The sequence below is a fragment of the Enoplosus armatus genome, chromosome 5, assembly GCF_043641665.1.
Source record: "Enoplosus armatus isolate fEnoArm2 chromosome 5, fEnoArm2.hap1, whole genome shotgun sequence".
Lineage (NCBI taxonomy): Eukaryota > Metazoa > Chordata > Actinopteri > Centrarchiformes > Enoplosidae > Enoplosus > Enoplosus armatus.
In genome coordinates, this window is record NC_092184.1 from 20,504,418 (window position 1) to 20,522,398 (window position 17,981).

General features: G+C 41.2%; 1 protein-coding gene across 8 annotated transcripts in view; it reads left to right on the forward strand.

Moving 5' to 3' along the window:
• dscamb (Down syndrome cell adhesion molecule b) overlaps window positions 1-17,981 on the forward strand; it is a 121,594-nt gene that overhangs the window by 77,500 nt on the left and 26,113 nt on the right. For all 8 annotated transcript variants that reach the window (XM_070905253.1, XM_070905257.1, XM_070905256.1 and 5 more), the window contains 8 exons: window positions 1,500-1,646; window positions 2,413-2,691; window positions 3,720-3,995; window positions 5,343-5,639; window positions 6,752-7,024; window positions 8,423-8,701; window positions 8,968-9,087; window positions 11,984-12,163. In XM_070905253.1, coding sequence (XP_070761354.1) covers window positions 1,500-1,646; window positions 2,413-2,691; window positions 3,720-3,995; window positions 5,343-5,639; window positions 6,752-7,024; window positions 8,423-8,701; window positions 8,968-9,087; window positions 11,984-12,163 — 1,851 coding nt within the window. The remainder of the gene's footprint in view (window positions 1-1,499; window positions 1,647-2,412; window positions 2,692-3,719; window positions 3,996-5,342; window positions 5,640-6,751; window positions 7,025-8,422; window positions 8,702-8,967; window positions 9,088-11,983; window positions 12,164-17,981) is intronic.

Genomic DNA, 17,981 nt, shown 5'->3' on the forward strand with positions numbered 1-17,981 from the left:
AGAATTTCTGCTAATCTAAGCAGTCAAGATTTCTCAAACAATAATGGAAAAAAACATAACCTTAATCAGTGTCACCCAGTACTATACCAGTGTTGGTGCCATTTATCTAAGTTTCTCATTCTCTTCACGCAGGTATCCGTACACAGTCCTACACAGTGAAGGTGTTAGACCTTCAGAAGAAGCCTTTTGCTGCCATTCATTCTTGTACATTATGAAAAACAACTTCCTCAGACATGAATTGCCCGAGTTTGATAATCCATCACAGTGAATACAAAGCCTTCACTTGTTTTTGTCTAAGTTTCCCTGTTAATCGTTATTTTATAGTGCCAAGTTTTCATATTAATGTGCACATTATGTTGCGCTCTGCTTACAGTCAATCAAATGACACACACAGGAAGAAATAGAAACCTCCTCCAGGAAATAATCCCTGACACAAACATGTCACCTTACAAACTATATTGTCACATCCAAGTCTTCTTCGTCATCTTGTTGTAGCTTAGTGAGCAGGTAATTTAAAGCTAGCAAAATATTTGTTGGGAGAAATTATGACAATTAAGTAAATATTTTTGCAATTTATGTTGTTATGGTGAAATCAGAAGGTGCGGATGCTAAGTACAGTAGATGTAGGCTTTCTTAATGTGTAATGAGTGTAATGTGCACTGCAGTATTATCTTTAACCCTGTGACATAACTGTACAATGCTTTCCATCTCGACCCCGTCAACATTACCTGTAGCTGTTGCAGGGCTGTTTCTACTCGGGCCTTTAAGGCTTCCTAAGCTGCCTCTGTCTTAACATGGCCACCACTGTGCAGTGAAGACAATCTCCTGTAAATTGCTTTTTCGATCAGTTTTGACATCAACCTGCTCCCATGGGAATGTGGGCATTCATGTGATGGCGGAGAGGAAGGGTTCTCTCCTTATGGATGTTGACAACCCCACTCAGCCTGGTTTGATCGGCAGAATTAACATAATATTACCGTACATACTGAACTGGCTGTGACAGCCAAAGAGGGATTGGCTTTCTATACCAGACGTTGGCGCCAGGGAGGTTACTGCAACAGCAGAAGCCAAAGGCAAGACAATAAAAGCTGTTAGAGGTCAAAGACTTGATATGCAGATCTGATTTCATGAATGGAATTTGTGCACTTTTGAAATACATTTTATGTTCCATTATCTGTAATTTACAGTATTAGTCCAAATATTGGTGAGTTAAGCAGTAGAAGTTCATGTCTCACTACACACCAAATCTCATGGAGTTATCTATCTATCTATCTATCTATCTATCTATCTATCCATCTCATGTCGAAATAAAGAATATCGTCTAAAGGTTTTGTCTGCTGTGAGATTCAAACTCTCAAAGCACCCCATGGAGAAAGAAACCTTCACTTGTGGCGGAGTGAATAAATTCTTTATACAGTAAAAGATGTTTTGATTCTACATAACAACCACACAACTGCTGCCTCTCATGTGTTTCCATGCACTCTTCTTATCTTTTCCAGGACAAAGATATCTCATCACATCCACGGGAGCCTTGTATATTCTGGACGTCCTGCCTGAGGATGGGCTGAATAACTATCGCTGCACCACACGCCACCGCTACACCGGTGAGACTCGTCAGAGCAACAGTGCGCGTCTCATTGTGTCAGGTCAGTACTGCATTCAAACTGGAATCAATGTAATTGCAAAGACCATATTTTTTTTCTCACCCACCACTTACAGAGTTTGCAATATATACTGACACATATGGAAACAATGGAAACAAGGACAAATAGGACAAATATACATGGAGATGTTGCGTTGGATACTTGCCATAGATCATCCTTACATATACTTACACTTTTAACTTGGATTTTGCATTTTAAAGCTGCAGACAACAAAAATTATTTCCATTGTAAAAATGTTACCCCCTATGATTTATGGGTCCTCCTCAGAAATTCTGATTGATTTGCAGGATTGTATAGCAAGACCAGTGAATGGGTATGTTTATGGTCTGTCCAAACCTGTCATGCAGACTGATCCACTCTAAGGTCAACTATAAATTATGCAGCCCTTCTTCAGGCTAGTCAGTAACAAGTAAACAACCAGTGCACTGTACTATTGTGTAGGTTCTGTTGTAGATTATAGTTTAATAAATAAGGGTCATTGAACATGTTTTGTATTTAGCATGTATATAGATAAATTGATGGATAGAAAAGGAGTAATCCATGGTGCCATCTCTGTTTTGTTTGTGAGGAACTATAAAATCCCTCCAGAAATTTTAGGAACACTCTGTTTCTTGCTCCTCTCCCCCACATAGCAAAATATACAGTATATAGAACTGGATCTTGACCCCAAGAATCAATATTGGATTACACTGTCAAGTGCCTGGCAACGCTCACCACTAATTAACACTAAATTCTCTGCTCCTTCCAGACCCCACCAATGCTGAGCCAGGCATCTTGGATGGCTTTGACCACCGAGAGGTGATGATTAATCATCGGGTGGAACTGCCCTGCAAGGCTTCAGGCTACCCAACGCCCAAATACCGCTGGCTGAAGGACAACAGCCCTTTGGAGCCTGACAGTCGCTTCCGCCAGACCACCACAGGTTTGCTGATAGAGAGCACACAGCCCAGTGACTCCGGGACGTACGTTTGTGAAGTATGGAACAGTTATGGCAACGCTGAGGTCATGGGGCGCCTGTATGTCAAACGTAAGTCTATTATTAAACTGAGCGGATCCTCTGTATTATCTGTATATTATATGTCACAGAAAGCAGAAGTTGCTGTAGTCAGTTGTAACTATATAAACTAGTGCAGAAACAATTAGTTGATTAATTGATTTGCTGATCAACAAAACTAATTGAGAATAGCTTTGATTATCAGTTAATCAAAATGTATCAAGCAAAAAATGCCAAACATTTGCTGATTTGCTGCCTCTTTCTCCTTTTATAATTTAGAATTGAAAATAAAAATTGAAAATGGCTTTTGGACTGTTGGGCGGACAAAACAAGCAGTTTGTCTCAGTTGGATTCTGGGAACTTATGAAGGGCATTTGTCACTATTTTCTGACACCTTTTAGACTACATGATAGAAAATATATAAAAAATGTATCAACAAATTCACTGAAAATAAAAAGCCCTAATATAAACCATAGTGATGTGAGTGGATGGAAAATGGTTCAAATGAAAAATTGAACGACTAAAGAACCAACATTCATCACTGTTTCGTGGTTGTTCATACGTCTGAATTATGTTACAATTCCAGTCCATATAGAAATCTTCTCGTGGAAACAGTCATTGGTATTTGTGATAGTGTTGGTGTTGGTGACTAGCATGATTTTAATGGGAAAAGTGGGCATGACATATCAATGAAGCAACAGATTTTGATGCAAAATGTCTCCTGAGGTAACCATCAAGCAGCTTGATAATCTGTTGCTGTTGGCAACAACATTGTGTACATCTACATGCAGATACAGGACAACATTCGCCAACAGTTGCATTTAGCAAAACTTAGTGTACTGGCAAGTTGGGTAATACCTTCAACATCTTCCAACAAACAAGTGACACAAACATGTTTTTCATGAGATTCCTCTGGATTGTCATGTGGCCATGCTGCTCAAATCCCACCTGAACGTTCTCCACTATCTCCCCAACTCTGTCTTCCTATCAGCCTTACTGTCATTAAATAAAAATTAATGATTGCTCCTTTAAAAACATTTCTCTTATTTTTGTGTGCTTAGAGCCCTTGAAAGCAGTGATCAGCCCTCGGAAGGTGAAAGGCAGTGTGGGTAGCAAGGTGTCTCTGTCTTGTAGCGTGAGCGGCTCAGACGAGTATGAGCTGTCATGGTACCGCAACGGAGAGATCATCTACCCAGGCAACAATGTCCGTTTCACCGGGCTCAACCGGGAGAACCTCATCATGGAGGGAATGTCGAAGAGTGACGGAGGAGCCTACCAGTGCTTCGCCAGGAAGGACAAGATGTCTGCACAGGACTTTGTGCAAGTCATCCTTGAAGGTAAAACGTGTGCATGTGATTTGTAGGGTGGAGCACGAACACAACTGCTGACCAAAAGCCACACTGTAGCAGCTGTCGTATGCATAATCAGTGAGTTAGCAGAAACAGATTCAGGCCTTGGAGATCAATACAGGGTTTATGTGTTAATGGCATCCTGCTGCGACTCTCTGCTACAGGCCGCCATTAGAATGATCATCCCAGACTTCACAAACACACAGAAAAATACACGCACACACACTCTTGAATCCAATAGCTTACCTTGGCAGCGTTGCTGAGGCAACTGTCTCCTGTGGCCAGGGGCCGTAAAAAGGAGATATTGATAATCTATAATCATGTGGAACAGATCTAGATTATCAGAAAGCAGCAGCAGGCAGACATTTCAAAAGCCAACCATTCTCTGTGTCCCCTGGATCACTGTTCATAATGAAAGGCACATAATGGTGAAGTCTGGACAAAAAGTAATTTAGTTCTCATGACCCTAAAACGTACACACTATACATTCATTATACAGTTAATGTAACAGAATGCAGTAATGTATAGGAGCAGCTCTCTGTGAGGGATAAGAGGTGTCTCTCAAGCCATCATATCAGACCTCACGAAGATGAATATAAAACGAGAAACTGCTTTAGTTTGTCACCATCCTGTCAGAACTTTCCATACCAGTCCAAACGTAAGCTCACCAGGAGAGCACTCAGTGTTAGAGCATGCCCTCAACATGGCAAACTCCTTGCACCTACTTTTTATTTGCAGAGAGAACTCATTTTGGACAAAAGCGTCAAATCGATAAATGTAAATGTGATGTAAATGTAACTCCAACATTTTGAAAGAAAGAAACCAGAACAAAGAACAGTTCCTCCAGAGAAAACAGTGAGGTCTACTGACAGGCTGTTGCTAGGTCAAAATAAAACAATCCACTGGGTTTGTATTGTGAAATGGAAGTAATTTCATCATTTAGTCAAATCACTTTAGCTCTAATAATAGATGGGAAATCCTCAGCAAGCATCTTGTGGTTTTGTGGATTTCAGCCTGGGAATTGATTTAAGTTCAGCTTTTCTCCCTATGCTCGCCCACACTTCCTAAGAAAGCTAAAACAACAATTAGTCAACCTGTTCACACGTTTCTATCTGCCAAAATGAAACATTTCACTCACTCTACGAAGTGTAAGTACCACAAACACAAGTCCTCTTAATAACAAAGTCAGTCTCAGCCATTCATAGTAAATGGAGACTTTGCTTTGGTCGGTCGATGGTCAGCTGGGTGCGCTGCAGTGGTCACAGTTTAACCTCTCTTATATTCACCATTGTGTTCCTTTCCCCCACCCTGTTCCACCTTGCCCCCACACTGCAGATGGTACTCCAAAGATCCTGTCCTCCTTTAGTGAGAAGGTGGTGAACCCTAACGAGCCCGTCTTCCTGGTCTGCAACGTCAAGGGCACGCCCCCTCCCAGGTGCACCTGGTCGCTGGACGACGACCCCGTCATCAAAGACAGCCACCACCACCTGGGCCACTACGAGACCCACGAGGGCCACGTGGTCAGCCAGCTCAATGTCACACACACCCAGGTGCAGGACGGCGGGGTGTACCGGTGCACGTGCAGCAACTCGGCCGGGGTCGTGTACCACCAGGCTCGAATAAACGTAAGAGGTGCTTGTCAAATCAGCTCCTCCAAGAACAACAATACACATACCTGTCTGTCTCTCTGTATGTCTGTCTTTGTGTCTCTGTCCAGCTGGCTGTCTGGCATTTGCAGTACATGAGTGCTGGTTGTTGTTTGGGTCTGAAAACTTTTTGTTTTAGGATTTTCTTTGTTTCTTGGCTTTTATGTGTGCTCTTTTGATGATTTGTTATTTTTGTTTTTTTCTCTGCCATTTTTGCTCAATATTTTTTTAGTTCTAGTATTAAATCTTTAATCACATTTACATTTCCTTTTAGGTTGTTCTCCACTGATTGATTTTTTTGTGTGTGTGTTCTTTTTTCTTATTTTCTTTTCTTCTGCTCCTTGTATAATTTTTTAATATTGTAGCCTCGTCTTTTTCTCTCCAAATTATTACTGTGCTTTTCCTACATGCCTGTATTTTTAGGTCAAATGAATTATCCTGGTTTGCTGCACATAAGCGTATCTGGATATTGGGTTCCAAAATGGGCTGGTTTGTAAATAGCCAGAAGAAAAATATATTTCTTCTGTTTGCATGAATACATTTATTTGTGGTTTGCTTGTGTGTGTGTGTGTGTGTGTGTGAGTGAGTGTTCATGTGTGTCTGCGTGTGTTTACTCAAGCAGCCAATTCAGCTCTTCACGATCAGATGTTAAAGCGATTACTCTGTTTCCATTTTATGAGACACAGAATGTATTACTGTTATGTGGGTGAGCAGCAAGAGCAGAGTTATAACTATCAGTAGTTCAGTGTTATTTAAATGATCTGTTTTCCTGCAGATGGTTAACGCACTTTAATCTGGTTGTCACTGCACCGCCTCCCACTTAGAGTTAAGCCTAAGATTCTTTGATAAAGCAAGAAAAGCATTTGGTGGCAGGTACCATATGTGTCACTGTGGAGAGAAATGTTATCTGTTTAACTTGCAGTTAACCTTTCCTTCTTTAAACACTAAATTATAATAACACTACATTTGGAAAGTCTGAAATACTGTTTTATTTACACAAACACCAAAAACAAAGCAAACTTCACTCCTGTGATTTGATGTCACTATGCAATGAATGTCTTTATAGAGGGTTCTTTCTCATTCTCTGTCCCTTTTTAGGACGCGCCAGCATTCGTCCGATGAAAAACATCACAGCGATTGCTGGACGAGATGCTTTTGTTCACTGCCGCGTGATTGGCTACCCTTACTACTCCATAAAGTGGTACAAAAACTCGGCACTGCTACCATTTAACCACCGACAGCGAGCATTTGAGAACAACGGCACGCTGAAGCTGACCAACGTGCAGCAGGTGGACGCTGGCGAGTATAACTGCAAGGTGATGGTCCAACCCAACAAGATGGACTCCCAGAGTGTCCATCTTTGTGTCAGAGGTGAGTCATTGAGCTGTGTAGACAAGGCATGGTTGAGCAAGACATTATCTCCTGTTTTTGTCATCACATCTGGTTGTTTTATTTAAAGGAATAGGTCAACAGTTTGTGAAATGCGCTTATTTGCTTTCTTCTTTTGGCATGAACGCAAGTAAGCTTATTTCGCAAAATTTGTCAAAATTTGACTTAGTGTTATAACTCTAAATGGTTTCCTGCCAAAGTCCCATATTCTGTGCTCTAATAAAGCTGATAGTTTAAAATGGAAGGCACATAGATCACTAGATAGATAAATAAACAGACCCACTCACACAGAAAGGCAGAGAGCTATATCATAGCTCTCACCAGGCTTCTAAATTAATCTGCCTGATATTCCTGAGTACATCAGGGTATCTAATGAAGACCGCATCAGTGCCGCTGATATTACAGAGCTGAGTGACTGATCTCCACTGAGATCTTACAACAGGTAATAAGTAATGCTAAAAAGGGCTTCCCCATTATGCCCCATTTCCTTCCCTCTGTACAGTACGCTAGGTTGTTGTCACTATATTACACTTTCCAATGGAGCGGGGTCAAACAGAGGGGGAGAGAGTGAGAACTAAAGAGAGAGCGATGATATAAAGCTGCACTTCCCAGTGGTGCTATAGTGAGCGTCTGCATTTGTTAATTTACTCTGCTCACGCTTAAAATGCGGAAGTGTCTTTGGGGATCCCTGGAGTCCATTATCTCCACTTTGTTGTGAATTAAATAAGGTGCTAAAGTGCTGCTTATTTCAGTGTTATTTGAACTCACTGGACACTCAAACACAGATGACTTGTGTGATGGCTGGAGATTTCCCAAAGAATGGAGCACCGGCAATTTGAATAGATCTTACTGTATAAGTGTCGTTATATTAAGCAGCCAGATTGACTTTGAACACTCGTTTTTTCTGGATAGGAGCTTTTCCTGTAGTCAGGGCTTTAGATCGGTAGATGAAATAGTAGATTAATGTAGTAGCCAGGCCTGAAGATAGGTGAGTAAGTAGGTTAGTAGATCAATAGATTATTATTGATTGACATTGGTTCACTTAGATCTCTTTTTCTGAACAACCTGAATGAGTCATCTCAAAGTTGTTTTTTTTTGTCCTGTGTCTGGGTGCTCTTGTAGCTTCTTGTGCTGAAAGGACAAAATGTTCCAGCCTGAGAATGACGAGGAATTATTGCTGAATGCTTTGCTATTCAGGTCTTTTATGTTCCTTCAGTGACCCCTTTAATGCAAGATAGTTAGAAGATTGTAGGATTACTCTGAGAAAAGGACACAGTACCTGCCACAGAATCCAGGGAATTAAGATGGTCTTTGAAACTCACGGCTGAAAATCACATTTGATCTTTGTGTCTCTGTCTCTCTTTCCTGCTCCGTCTGCAGTCCCACCCTACATTCAGCCCTTTGAGTTCCAGCGTTTCACCATCGGCCAACGTGTCTTCATCCCCTGCGTGGTCATGTCAGGTGACCGGCCGCTGGACATCACCTGGCAGAAAGACGGACGGCCAATCCCCGCCAGCCTGGGTGTGACTGTGGACAACATCGACTTCACCAGCTCACTGCGAATCTCCAACCTAACGCCCGACCACAACGGCAACTACACCTGCATCGCCCGCAATGAGGCTGCTGCCGTGGAGCACCAGAGTCAGCTCATTGTTAGAGGTGAGAAAACACAAAGGAACAGATTATATATCTGATGGCACCGAGTGGGCTACTATAATCTGTAGTATGTGTCCAGTTTTAATTTTGAGCAATCCCTACAGTACCAACAGTTCACTTATTAGTTTCTCCTGTCTGGCTGAAGGTAAAATCGACTGGTGTTGTGTTTGACTGGTATGAAAACCTGCGTACACAACCCACAGTATAATAAAGATGCCAAATGTCATGAATCATTGTCAAATCTTACTTGTGTTTATGTGTATACACAGTTCCTCCTCAGTTTGTGGTTCAGCCTGAGGACCAAGATGGGATCTATGGAAAAACTGTGACTCTGAACTGCTCAGCCGAAGGCTACCCGCCACCCACCATTGTATGGGAACACTCCAAAGGTACGTTAAGGACAGCAAATGAACCTGCCAGGTACAAGGGAATTATCATTTCGAATTAAAAACAAATCACACTTTTGAATTCAAACTCACAGAATAATAAAGCAGGCTTTAGTCTCCTGAGTCACCAGGATGCTCTGCAACATCAACATCCGATTCGTAATTACAACTTGGTATCTCATAAAAAACAGAATTAATGGATATAGTGTTATAATTTACACTATGTTTAACCCTCACATAATTGTCTGGAGTTGTTCGTCATGAAAAACGTTCATGTCTCTACCGTCCATCCCATATGATGTGAACACAAGTACAGAACAACTCATTGCAACAATGAACACATACAGTACAGAAACGGATAGTAATATTCACAGCAATATGACTGTTTTATCTTGAGTCTCGAAGGGGAAATCCATAATCATATGAAACTGATATTTTTTGTTATACCACAATGCAAAATGTCAAGTAAATAAAGGAATGACGATTGACCTGTAAAGGATTTGAAGTAATATTTTCAAGTTATCATATAATTATCATTTTGCCGGGTACAGTGCAGTTGTGTGTGCAGCTATCTGAGGCACACCTCGGTCTCAGGTTGTGTTTTAAGCAATTATGTGTGAAGGTGAGAGCTGTACACAGCTGGTATGGCAGTAGTAATGTTTTTGCAGGTGAGTGGGTTCCATTCGCTTCATCCACAGCCAGTGCTTATGTGCGTGAATGCACATACATACAAACACACACACACACACACACAACCATCTTCACAGTAAACATGGGCTGGGGGCTTCCATCTGCATCATTAGAGAATCATCAGAGAGAGAGAGAGAGGGACATAAACAGACAGACAGATACACAGAGATAGAGCCTTAGCAGACAGACAGGCAGGGAGGCAGCAGGTGAGTTCAGCCACTTGAGCAGGGCAGATGAAGAGGGGCCCCAGGTGTTTGCTCCATCATCCATATAACCAGGGATGAAAGCTTCACCAACAGAAAGACAACAACCAAGTGTGTGGAGTGGTGTGTGTGTGTGTGTATGTGTGTGTGTGTGTGTGTGTGCTAGGCCCCAGGATCAAAGGAATGAAAGAATCAGATCTGTTTTTCACCCTTTGATTGGATTTGTGTGTGCAGGCGTGCATTGGTGTGTGTGTGTGTGTGTGTGTGTGTGTGTGTGTGTGTGTGTGTGTGTGTGTGAAACAAGCAGCACTCATGTCTGATTAGTATTGTCTGACCAGTCCTGATCAGTATGGAAAGGCTGAGCAGTGTGTGTGTCTAGGCCAGGCTGCAGGTCGGTTTTCTGGTTTTCTGGGGCCTTCATCACATATTTTCACACCTTTCCTATTGCTCTGTAATATGTTATTGCGCAGGATATCAGTCAGAGCAAAAAGGCAATTAAAATCACCTCAAAATGTATCCAGGGTAGGTGGCTTGGGAAGCTATTGTCTAATGTCTAATTTGTTGCAAGCCAGAGTGCAGTTTGTCCAGAGAATGGCTGTCTGGCATGCTATTACTGCAACAGAAGTAGCTAAGAGCCAGATGAGTGTCTCTGGGAGATATGGAACAGTAAGTAAAGGTCAACTGCTATTAGCATAACGACTAGCACCATTTGGATATGCAAAATCCATAATTCAAGGAAGAACACATCTCCCTCCCTCCCTCCCTCCCTCCCTCTCTCTCTCCTTCTCTCTCCTCCTCCCTCTCTCTCAGAGCCAGGGGAGCAGGAACAAAGTCACCACTTGACCCTTTGCTAGCCACGGCCACTTGACTGCATTTTAATTAAAAAGCAAAAACCCACAGCTCACTAAATAGCCTAATCTCGACACGCTAACTTTAACACGAGCTAATGCAACGTCTGGCTCAGTTCACACATGTGTTTAATACTACATGAGCAAGGTGGAATACAGTGCTTTCATCAGTATAACAGCAGGCCGCTCTAAAGCCTTATAATTCAGTATCAGTGACATTTCCTACAGATTTAAGGCTGCCATTGCAGAATGAGATACTGTATTGTTTGACAATAGAATAAGAGTGATGGCATCATTTTCTATTAAAAAGATAGGTATTAATTACACGCAGGCAGCAGGCCAGAATATGTCAAAGATGCCAAGTCCAATTATTTCAACGATGCTTCAGTGATGGATATCAAATGTCAGTCTTATTGGACTTTTGAGAATTGAGAAAAGACGTGCAAAGCATTACTCTACTCTACTCTCACATCAGAATGTGCCATTTACTGTATGTAGTCGTCATAACTATTTCATCTGGATCTATTAACTCAACAAACATAAATGCAAAGAATAAATCCAGAGAGTTGACACACAGGAATAAATAGTCTACTGTAGCTAGAAAATCCTTCTCTAGCTACAGTAAACATCTTTGAATCTCAGTGGTCCGTCCAGCAGCAATGCAAAGCCTCTCTGCTCTCCTTCTGCCTGTTGTTCCTCTGCACCAATCTGCCGTCTTGTTAAACATGAGCATTATGTCTGTTGTGATTGCATCACACCAGCAGCTCGGCCTGCTTCACTGTGCTCAGCAGCTGTTTGGCGGTTTAAGGATTTAGGCCTGGTGTTAAGAAACATGTTTACAATCCTCACTAAATCTGACAGGCTTTGTCATCAAATCTGTAAACACAGACGCATGGTCAAATGAATGCACGCACACACAGACACACACACACACACACACACACTGACACACTGGAGGTCAGCTTACTGTTAAGTGCTGTATTTGCATTATACATCTTTTTCTCTCCTGAACAATGCAGATCAATATACATGTATTTATACATACTGTATAAACTACATAAAGAGTTGCATATTACATCTAAATGTTTGTTTCTCATTACTTACAGTGTTGTTTCTATTCTCTCTTTCCTTTTTCTTTTCTCTTCCTACTTGTATCAGGTGCTGGCGTCCCCCAGTTTCAGCCCATCCCACTGAACAGCGGCTCTCGTGTCCAGCTGCTGAGCAACGGTTCGCTGCTAATCAAACACGTGCTGGAGGATGACAGCGGCTTCTACCTGTGTAAGGTCAGCAACGACGTGGGAGCTGATGTCAGCAAGTCCATGTACCTCACCGTCAAAAGTAAGAGCCTGCGTCTGATGCATGATCAATAACAGCTGATGGGCAGAGATCATTGTGTATTTTAATGTCTGGGTTGGTGCAGCAACAAGCAGCCGTTTAAAAAAGGGTTCCCAGCTGCGGGATTTTACAGATTGCTCCTCTTAAAGTTGATCGGCCAGACATTTGTTTTGTAAAGAATGGAAGGAAGAGAGGTGCACATCAACAGATTCAAAAGACAAGCTTTGCAAATGATGAAGTCTCAGAGCCACAGATTCAGGTCATAATCCATCCACAGCAACACCTCACTGGCCATTATAGCTTGTGATGAGCTTCAGCTTCATAAGCTAAGCAAAGCATTAAAGGGGTCATGATCCTGACTTGACATGAGGTAAATTTAAAGACAGAATTGTATCAAAACATCCTGACAAAGGAAGACGTTTAGTGCATCTGTTGGCTAGTATCCGTGTTCATAGTAACACTAAAGGAGCAGGAGTTATTGAGCAGGCAGCTTGTCCTTCTGCTTCCTCTACTGAGTATATGTAAGCATGTTTCTGTTTTTCTTGTGTGAGCGCATGTGTGTTCTCACTGCTCTCTTCAGAGGTCGGCATGTTAATGTCCCCGACTGCAGGTCTCCTGCCGCCAGTGAGCATTAGCATGTAGCTCCCCTATAGCGCTAGGAGTGGCTCCTCATTTTCATGGCGCTTAGATGCGAGTGGGGCTTATTTTCCCTGTGCTAATGTTGTCAAACTGGAGCACGAGGACCCCCGCTGACGGGCAGCCCTATCTCTGTCTCCCTCTCTCTATCTCTTCTTCAGTCTCTCTCCTCACCAGCCCAAAGTTTGATATATAGAACAAAAATATGGAAAAATATACAAGAACCTGACTACAGTTATAAGGAACATACATTAAACTTAGTGTGAGTCTTAAGTGAGTCAGATGGGATGGAAGTTGTAACTGACCCTGACCTCTGACCTCTCCAACAAAATAATTTGTGTAGATCCTTCTGGATAAATCAGTACTTGTCATCATTAATATCAGCTGGCATGCCATGGATATTCATGTGTCACTGTAATTAAGCCTTGCAGTGTACAAGGTTGGGAGCTGCCACTGTGTGAAGCTGTCAGTGCTACAGCAGCAGGCTGAGAGATGAACATGCTCTCTGTGTTTTCATAGGTCAGTTTGCTGACTGTAGCACCCAGTTGCTATGCAGCGAGTTGACCTATGGCTGTACTAACCTTTTTTTCTTCCATTTTCTACCAAGCAGAAAGTAAACACTGCAGCTGCAGCTGCAGTAGACTCAGCTCTCAGAAGCACATCTAACTCCAAACACTAAACGTTGATTTTTTTAAGGCGTTTTTTTATTCATTTTAACAACAGAAAACCAAAAGCAAAGAAGGTGTCACGCAGGGTGTTTTATCTTATATAACGGAAAAATACATCTAATAAATTGGAGCTGCATTTGTTCATGATATGCGTGTACTGTATCTCCTGGACTCTGTTATACCAGTATGAGTCCTTCAGAGTGAAAGAGAAGACTCACCATAAACAGGTTAGAGTGAGATGATATAGATCAGTAATCCAATCAGCAGTGTTGTTGCATTGAACTACAGCGCAGATCTTCCCTTTTCTCTCCTCTCTGACCTTTTTTCTTTCGGTCCCTTTGTGAGGTCATCTTGCCGTGACACTCGTCATCCCCATCCTTACAAAACACTGAGATAGCTAGGTGTATGTGCGTTGTCTATGGTGTGGTATTGAAGGAGGACAGCAGTAGCAATGCACATGTGTCACGCAGGAGTTTATGAGCCCTATAAAGCCTGGTGTTGTGGCCTACTTTCTGCTGCTCCACCGCCTTGACACCAATCACACTGCTCCACCCTGCTGAGACCCCTCTGCCGTTGGACTTATGTGTGTGTGTGTGTGTGTGTTTGTAGGAGATAAACATCAAAATACCTATATAGGACTCACTAGAAAGAGCTGCGGCTTATATATATGTATCGTTTTGTTGGTGTGGATCTTGTAGTGATGAGGGAGATGAGTATCTTTGTAGTCAGTTGTATCATATATCAGTAGAGGAGAGAGAGAGAGGGTTGACCCACCAAACACACTCTGCTCTTGCTCAAGGCTTCGGTTTCATGTTGTACTCGACTCCATCAAAGGGAATTTTGACAGCTTTAGTGTTAAATGATGTAAGCTTACTTCTCATAACTAGTAGTTTCATTAACATGAGCCATGGCAACATTATTTGCAGCTTTTATTATTTATATCAAAGACGTGTTCTCTCCCTTCCAATGAATTTACATTTTTGTCTGGTGGTTTCATTCAAATTCAATTAATTTGGTTGTGTACATAGTAAGTGGAGTAGGATAGTGAATGTTTTTTTTAATCAAAAACTAGTAATTGACAGTTAATTGTTTAGGGAAATTGTTTAGGGAACAGTTAACTGTGTTATATACATATTGACTCCATACAGTATCTATTCTTATTGCTGAACAAAAATCATAGTAAACCTTTTTTAAAACACTTATTTTTCCTCCGTAACTATTGAACAATTCTGACAAACCTGCACCAGCCTCCTCTTCTAACCCTACGAGTCTCTTCGGGAAATATGAAATTGTACAATTGCAATAATTAATGCAAGTTGAGATGATCACCCAACTTTCCCCTCATAAAGTCTTATTCAGAACTACTTTTACTATTTTACTTTTCCATTTTACAGTTATCTATGAGTTCATACATTTTTCCTGCAGCCTTTAGCTGTTAATCACAAAATACACACGATATGCTAAAGTTTTTTAGTAAGTCTGTCGCATGTTTAGTAATGTCCTGCTACAGTAATCACAAAAGTTTCTACCCTTAAAGCTTTAGTATCGGCTGTCTTGCCAATACCTACTTATCTCCACAACCAATTCACAACTAAAAATGTCAAGACCTCATGCCAACATCACACACATTTTTATTAATACTGCAGCTAACATCATGCTAACAATGCCTTTGTGATATCACCAGAATTTGTCATCATCAGTAACTTTGAATATGGATTAAACAGTTCTCTTTTTTCCACACTTACACATTTACGTTTCTCTTGCAGTGTCATTTAAAACCTCTAAGTCATTTATGATTAATTTAGCATTGACGTGTCATCTTCACAGCTAGAATAATTCACATTACAGAAAACAGCTGTAAGTTCTTTGGGCCTGTGATAATACTCTGTGTTGCCCTTCCTCTGCTGCTATTGGCTGCTCAGTCATTACATGCTGGCTCAGCCACATGCTTGTCACTCATCAACAGATCGCATTTCATGCCCTTTAAACCCCAAACTGTACTCGTACACTAAGATGCTTTCTGTAAAAGTGTACTTACTCGCATGAGTGGTTTGAAAAACGACCATTACTGTGCGCGTATTCACCAACACCATCATGTCCATTTCTCTCTGTTTTTGTGTGCGTTTGTGTACAATTACACATTTCTTTTCATTTTTAGGCATACGGTATGATTGTTAGCATACATACTGAAGGTGTGTTATACATCTTTCACACGTGTTTTCTAATCATGTTGGTTTTTATTTGTGTATCCATTCATGGCACATTGTGTCCATTCTGCTTGCATGCAGTGTGTGCGATTGTGTGTGTGTGTGTGTGTGTGTGTGTGTGTACGTGTGCGTGTGTGTTATGAGACGCTGGAACTCTTGAGTGCATTTCAGCCTCATTTAAATCCGTCAATACTTCAATTAGAAGCCGACGAAGGGGCTCAAGGGAAGCGCAGTCTGCATGTCTCTCTGCTTTATTTGCACTCTCTGGCTGTCTTTGTTTCTTCCATTTCCAGCAATGAGAGAAAGATTAAAAAGATAAATAACACATTATTTGTTTCATTTTATACCCTTGTACATTTGCTGGCAGCTGTGTGTGTCCTCCAAGTGTCTAAATCCCCCATTGCCAACAACAAAGCATACATTTATTTACCATTCACAGATCATTTTTTAGCTTCATTGAATCACTCTGCTAACCAAGTAGTTTTAATCCCAGATGGATATGAGAGTACTCCATCATATATTTAAATCATTACTGTACACATCAATCTCCATGTGTCTCTGTGCATGTTTTGCTGTAAGTCCTTTCTAAATCACACTGTCAACATAGTGAATCCTGTTAAGTGACATACAAGAATTGTTCTGCTTTTATAATAGCAGCTTTAGAGAACTAAAGTTTTTTTTTAATGTATGACATGTTAAAGAGAAACTCAATTCAAAAACATATACTTAACAATAAGGTGTTCTTCAATTCAATTAGCCTAGTGTTATTTTCATGTCCACATTGTGAAGTCAAGCAGGATTCAAGCATAACTCATCAGCCCTGCAGCTAATCATTAGCAATTAGTCTGCCAATTGTTTTCTTCATCAATCATTAATCGTTAATGGCCCATGAAATGTCAAGAAAGGTGACGTCTTCAGATGTTTTGTGTTGTCTGACCAAGAGTCCAAAATCCAAACATATTCAATTTACTGTCATACATGACAAATAAAAGCATGAAAGCCTCACACAATAAATCCCTCCCTCTGGGTTTTTTTACATTTCTGGACTTGAAACTTGGATTTCTCCACATGCTGAAGTGGTGCACATGGAGTTACAGTATTTAAACTATCCAAAGCCAAAAACAAATGTGTAAGGAATGGTTTAAACAGTAGGTTTATCTGCCCTAATGTAACGTAAAAGTTAGCATGTTAGGCTACCTAGCTTTCATGCAGCTTTAGCCTAAATCTTTTAGCATCATATCATGTACAGTAGACACCTTTTATAGGTTTCTCATTTTAAATCAAGTCAACCATAAATGGAGTCAGCGTTAGCTTGATTTGCTAGCTACAACTGATAAAATCTGCCAGTTGTAACTGGCATAATCCATGGTTGTGTGCTAGAATTTAGAAGCAGTTTTTGTTTACCTCTGTCTGAAATCAAGGATCCATTGTTTTCAGTGGTAAATCAGCCACAGTTATCTCTGTAAACTGCATTATGTGCCGTCAAGAACAAAAAACTACAGGCATAGCAACATGAACAATTAATCAGCTATCAAATATTTACCAATTAATTGTTTCTTTCTCGACGAATCATCAATAATTGTTTTAACTCACCACCAAGGTAATTTGGTAACTTAGAGTTCAGAATTGTCGGTTTCCATACAGAAGATGTTGTGCGAAGCCAGCGTTGGTTCAAATGGTGCTTCTGGTTTTATTATACATCATTTAACCCATGAGGGGAATGACAATATGGTCGAAGGATCAGAAATGATCCACCTCTCTACGTTTCTTCCCGTCTTATTCCGCTGTACCTCCCTCACCTCCTGTCTTTGAGTCTTTGTCCCCCCCCCCTTTCCCTCCTTCTCTACTCCCTCAGCTTTCTCTTTCTCCCTTTTCTCCCCTCTTCCCACGCACACTTTCTCCTCTACCCGCCCGTGTTTTATTACCAGGCCCCTGTAATATCGCTGGATATTAAAAAATATACATCAACCGAGCAATTATGGGCTATCAGAAAGAATAGGTTTAGCCCGGGGCCCTGCGAGTGCTGCACGGTAGATGCATAGAGATGAGATGAAGAGGAAGCGAGTGAGTAGCCTCACCTCAGCTCGGCCCACTGAAGCACAGCCAAGATCGGTGAAGATTTTACAACATTTTAGATACTGCAGTCTACATCACATGGTAGAGATCTTGAACACATGAACATTTTGCATGTTTCATTCACACACACACACATATACAAGGTCACAAGCAGATTGAAACATCTCCAAATGCACACAGACGTATTCATGTATCCATATTCATATACAGGAACATAATGTACACACACCTACA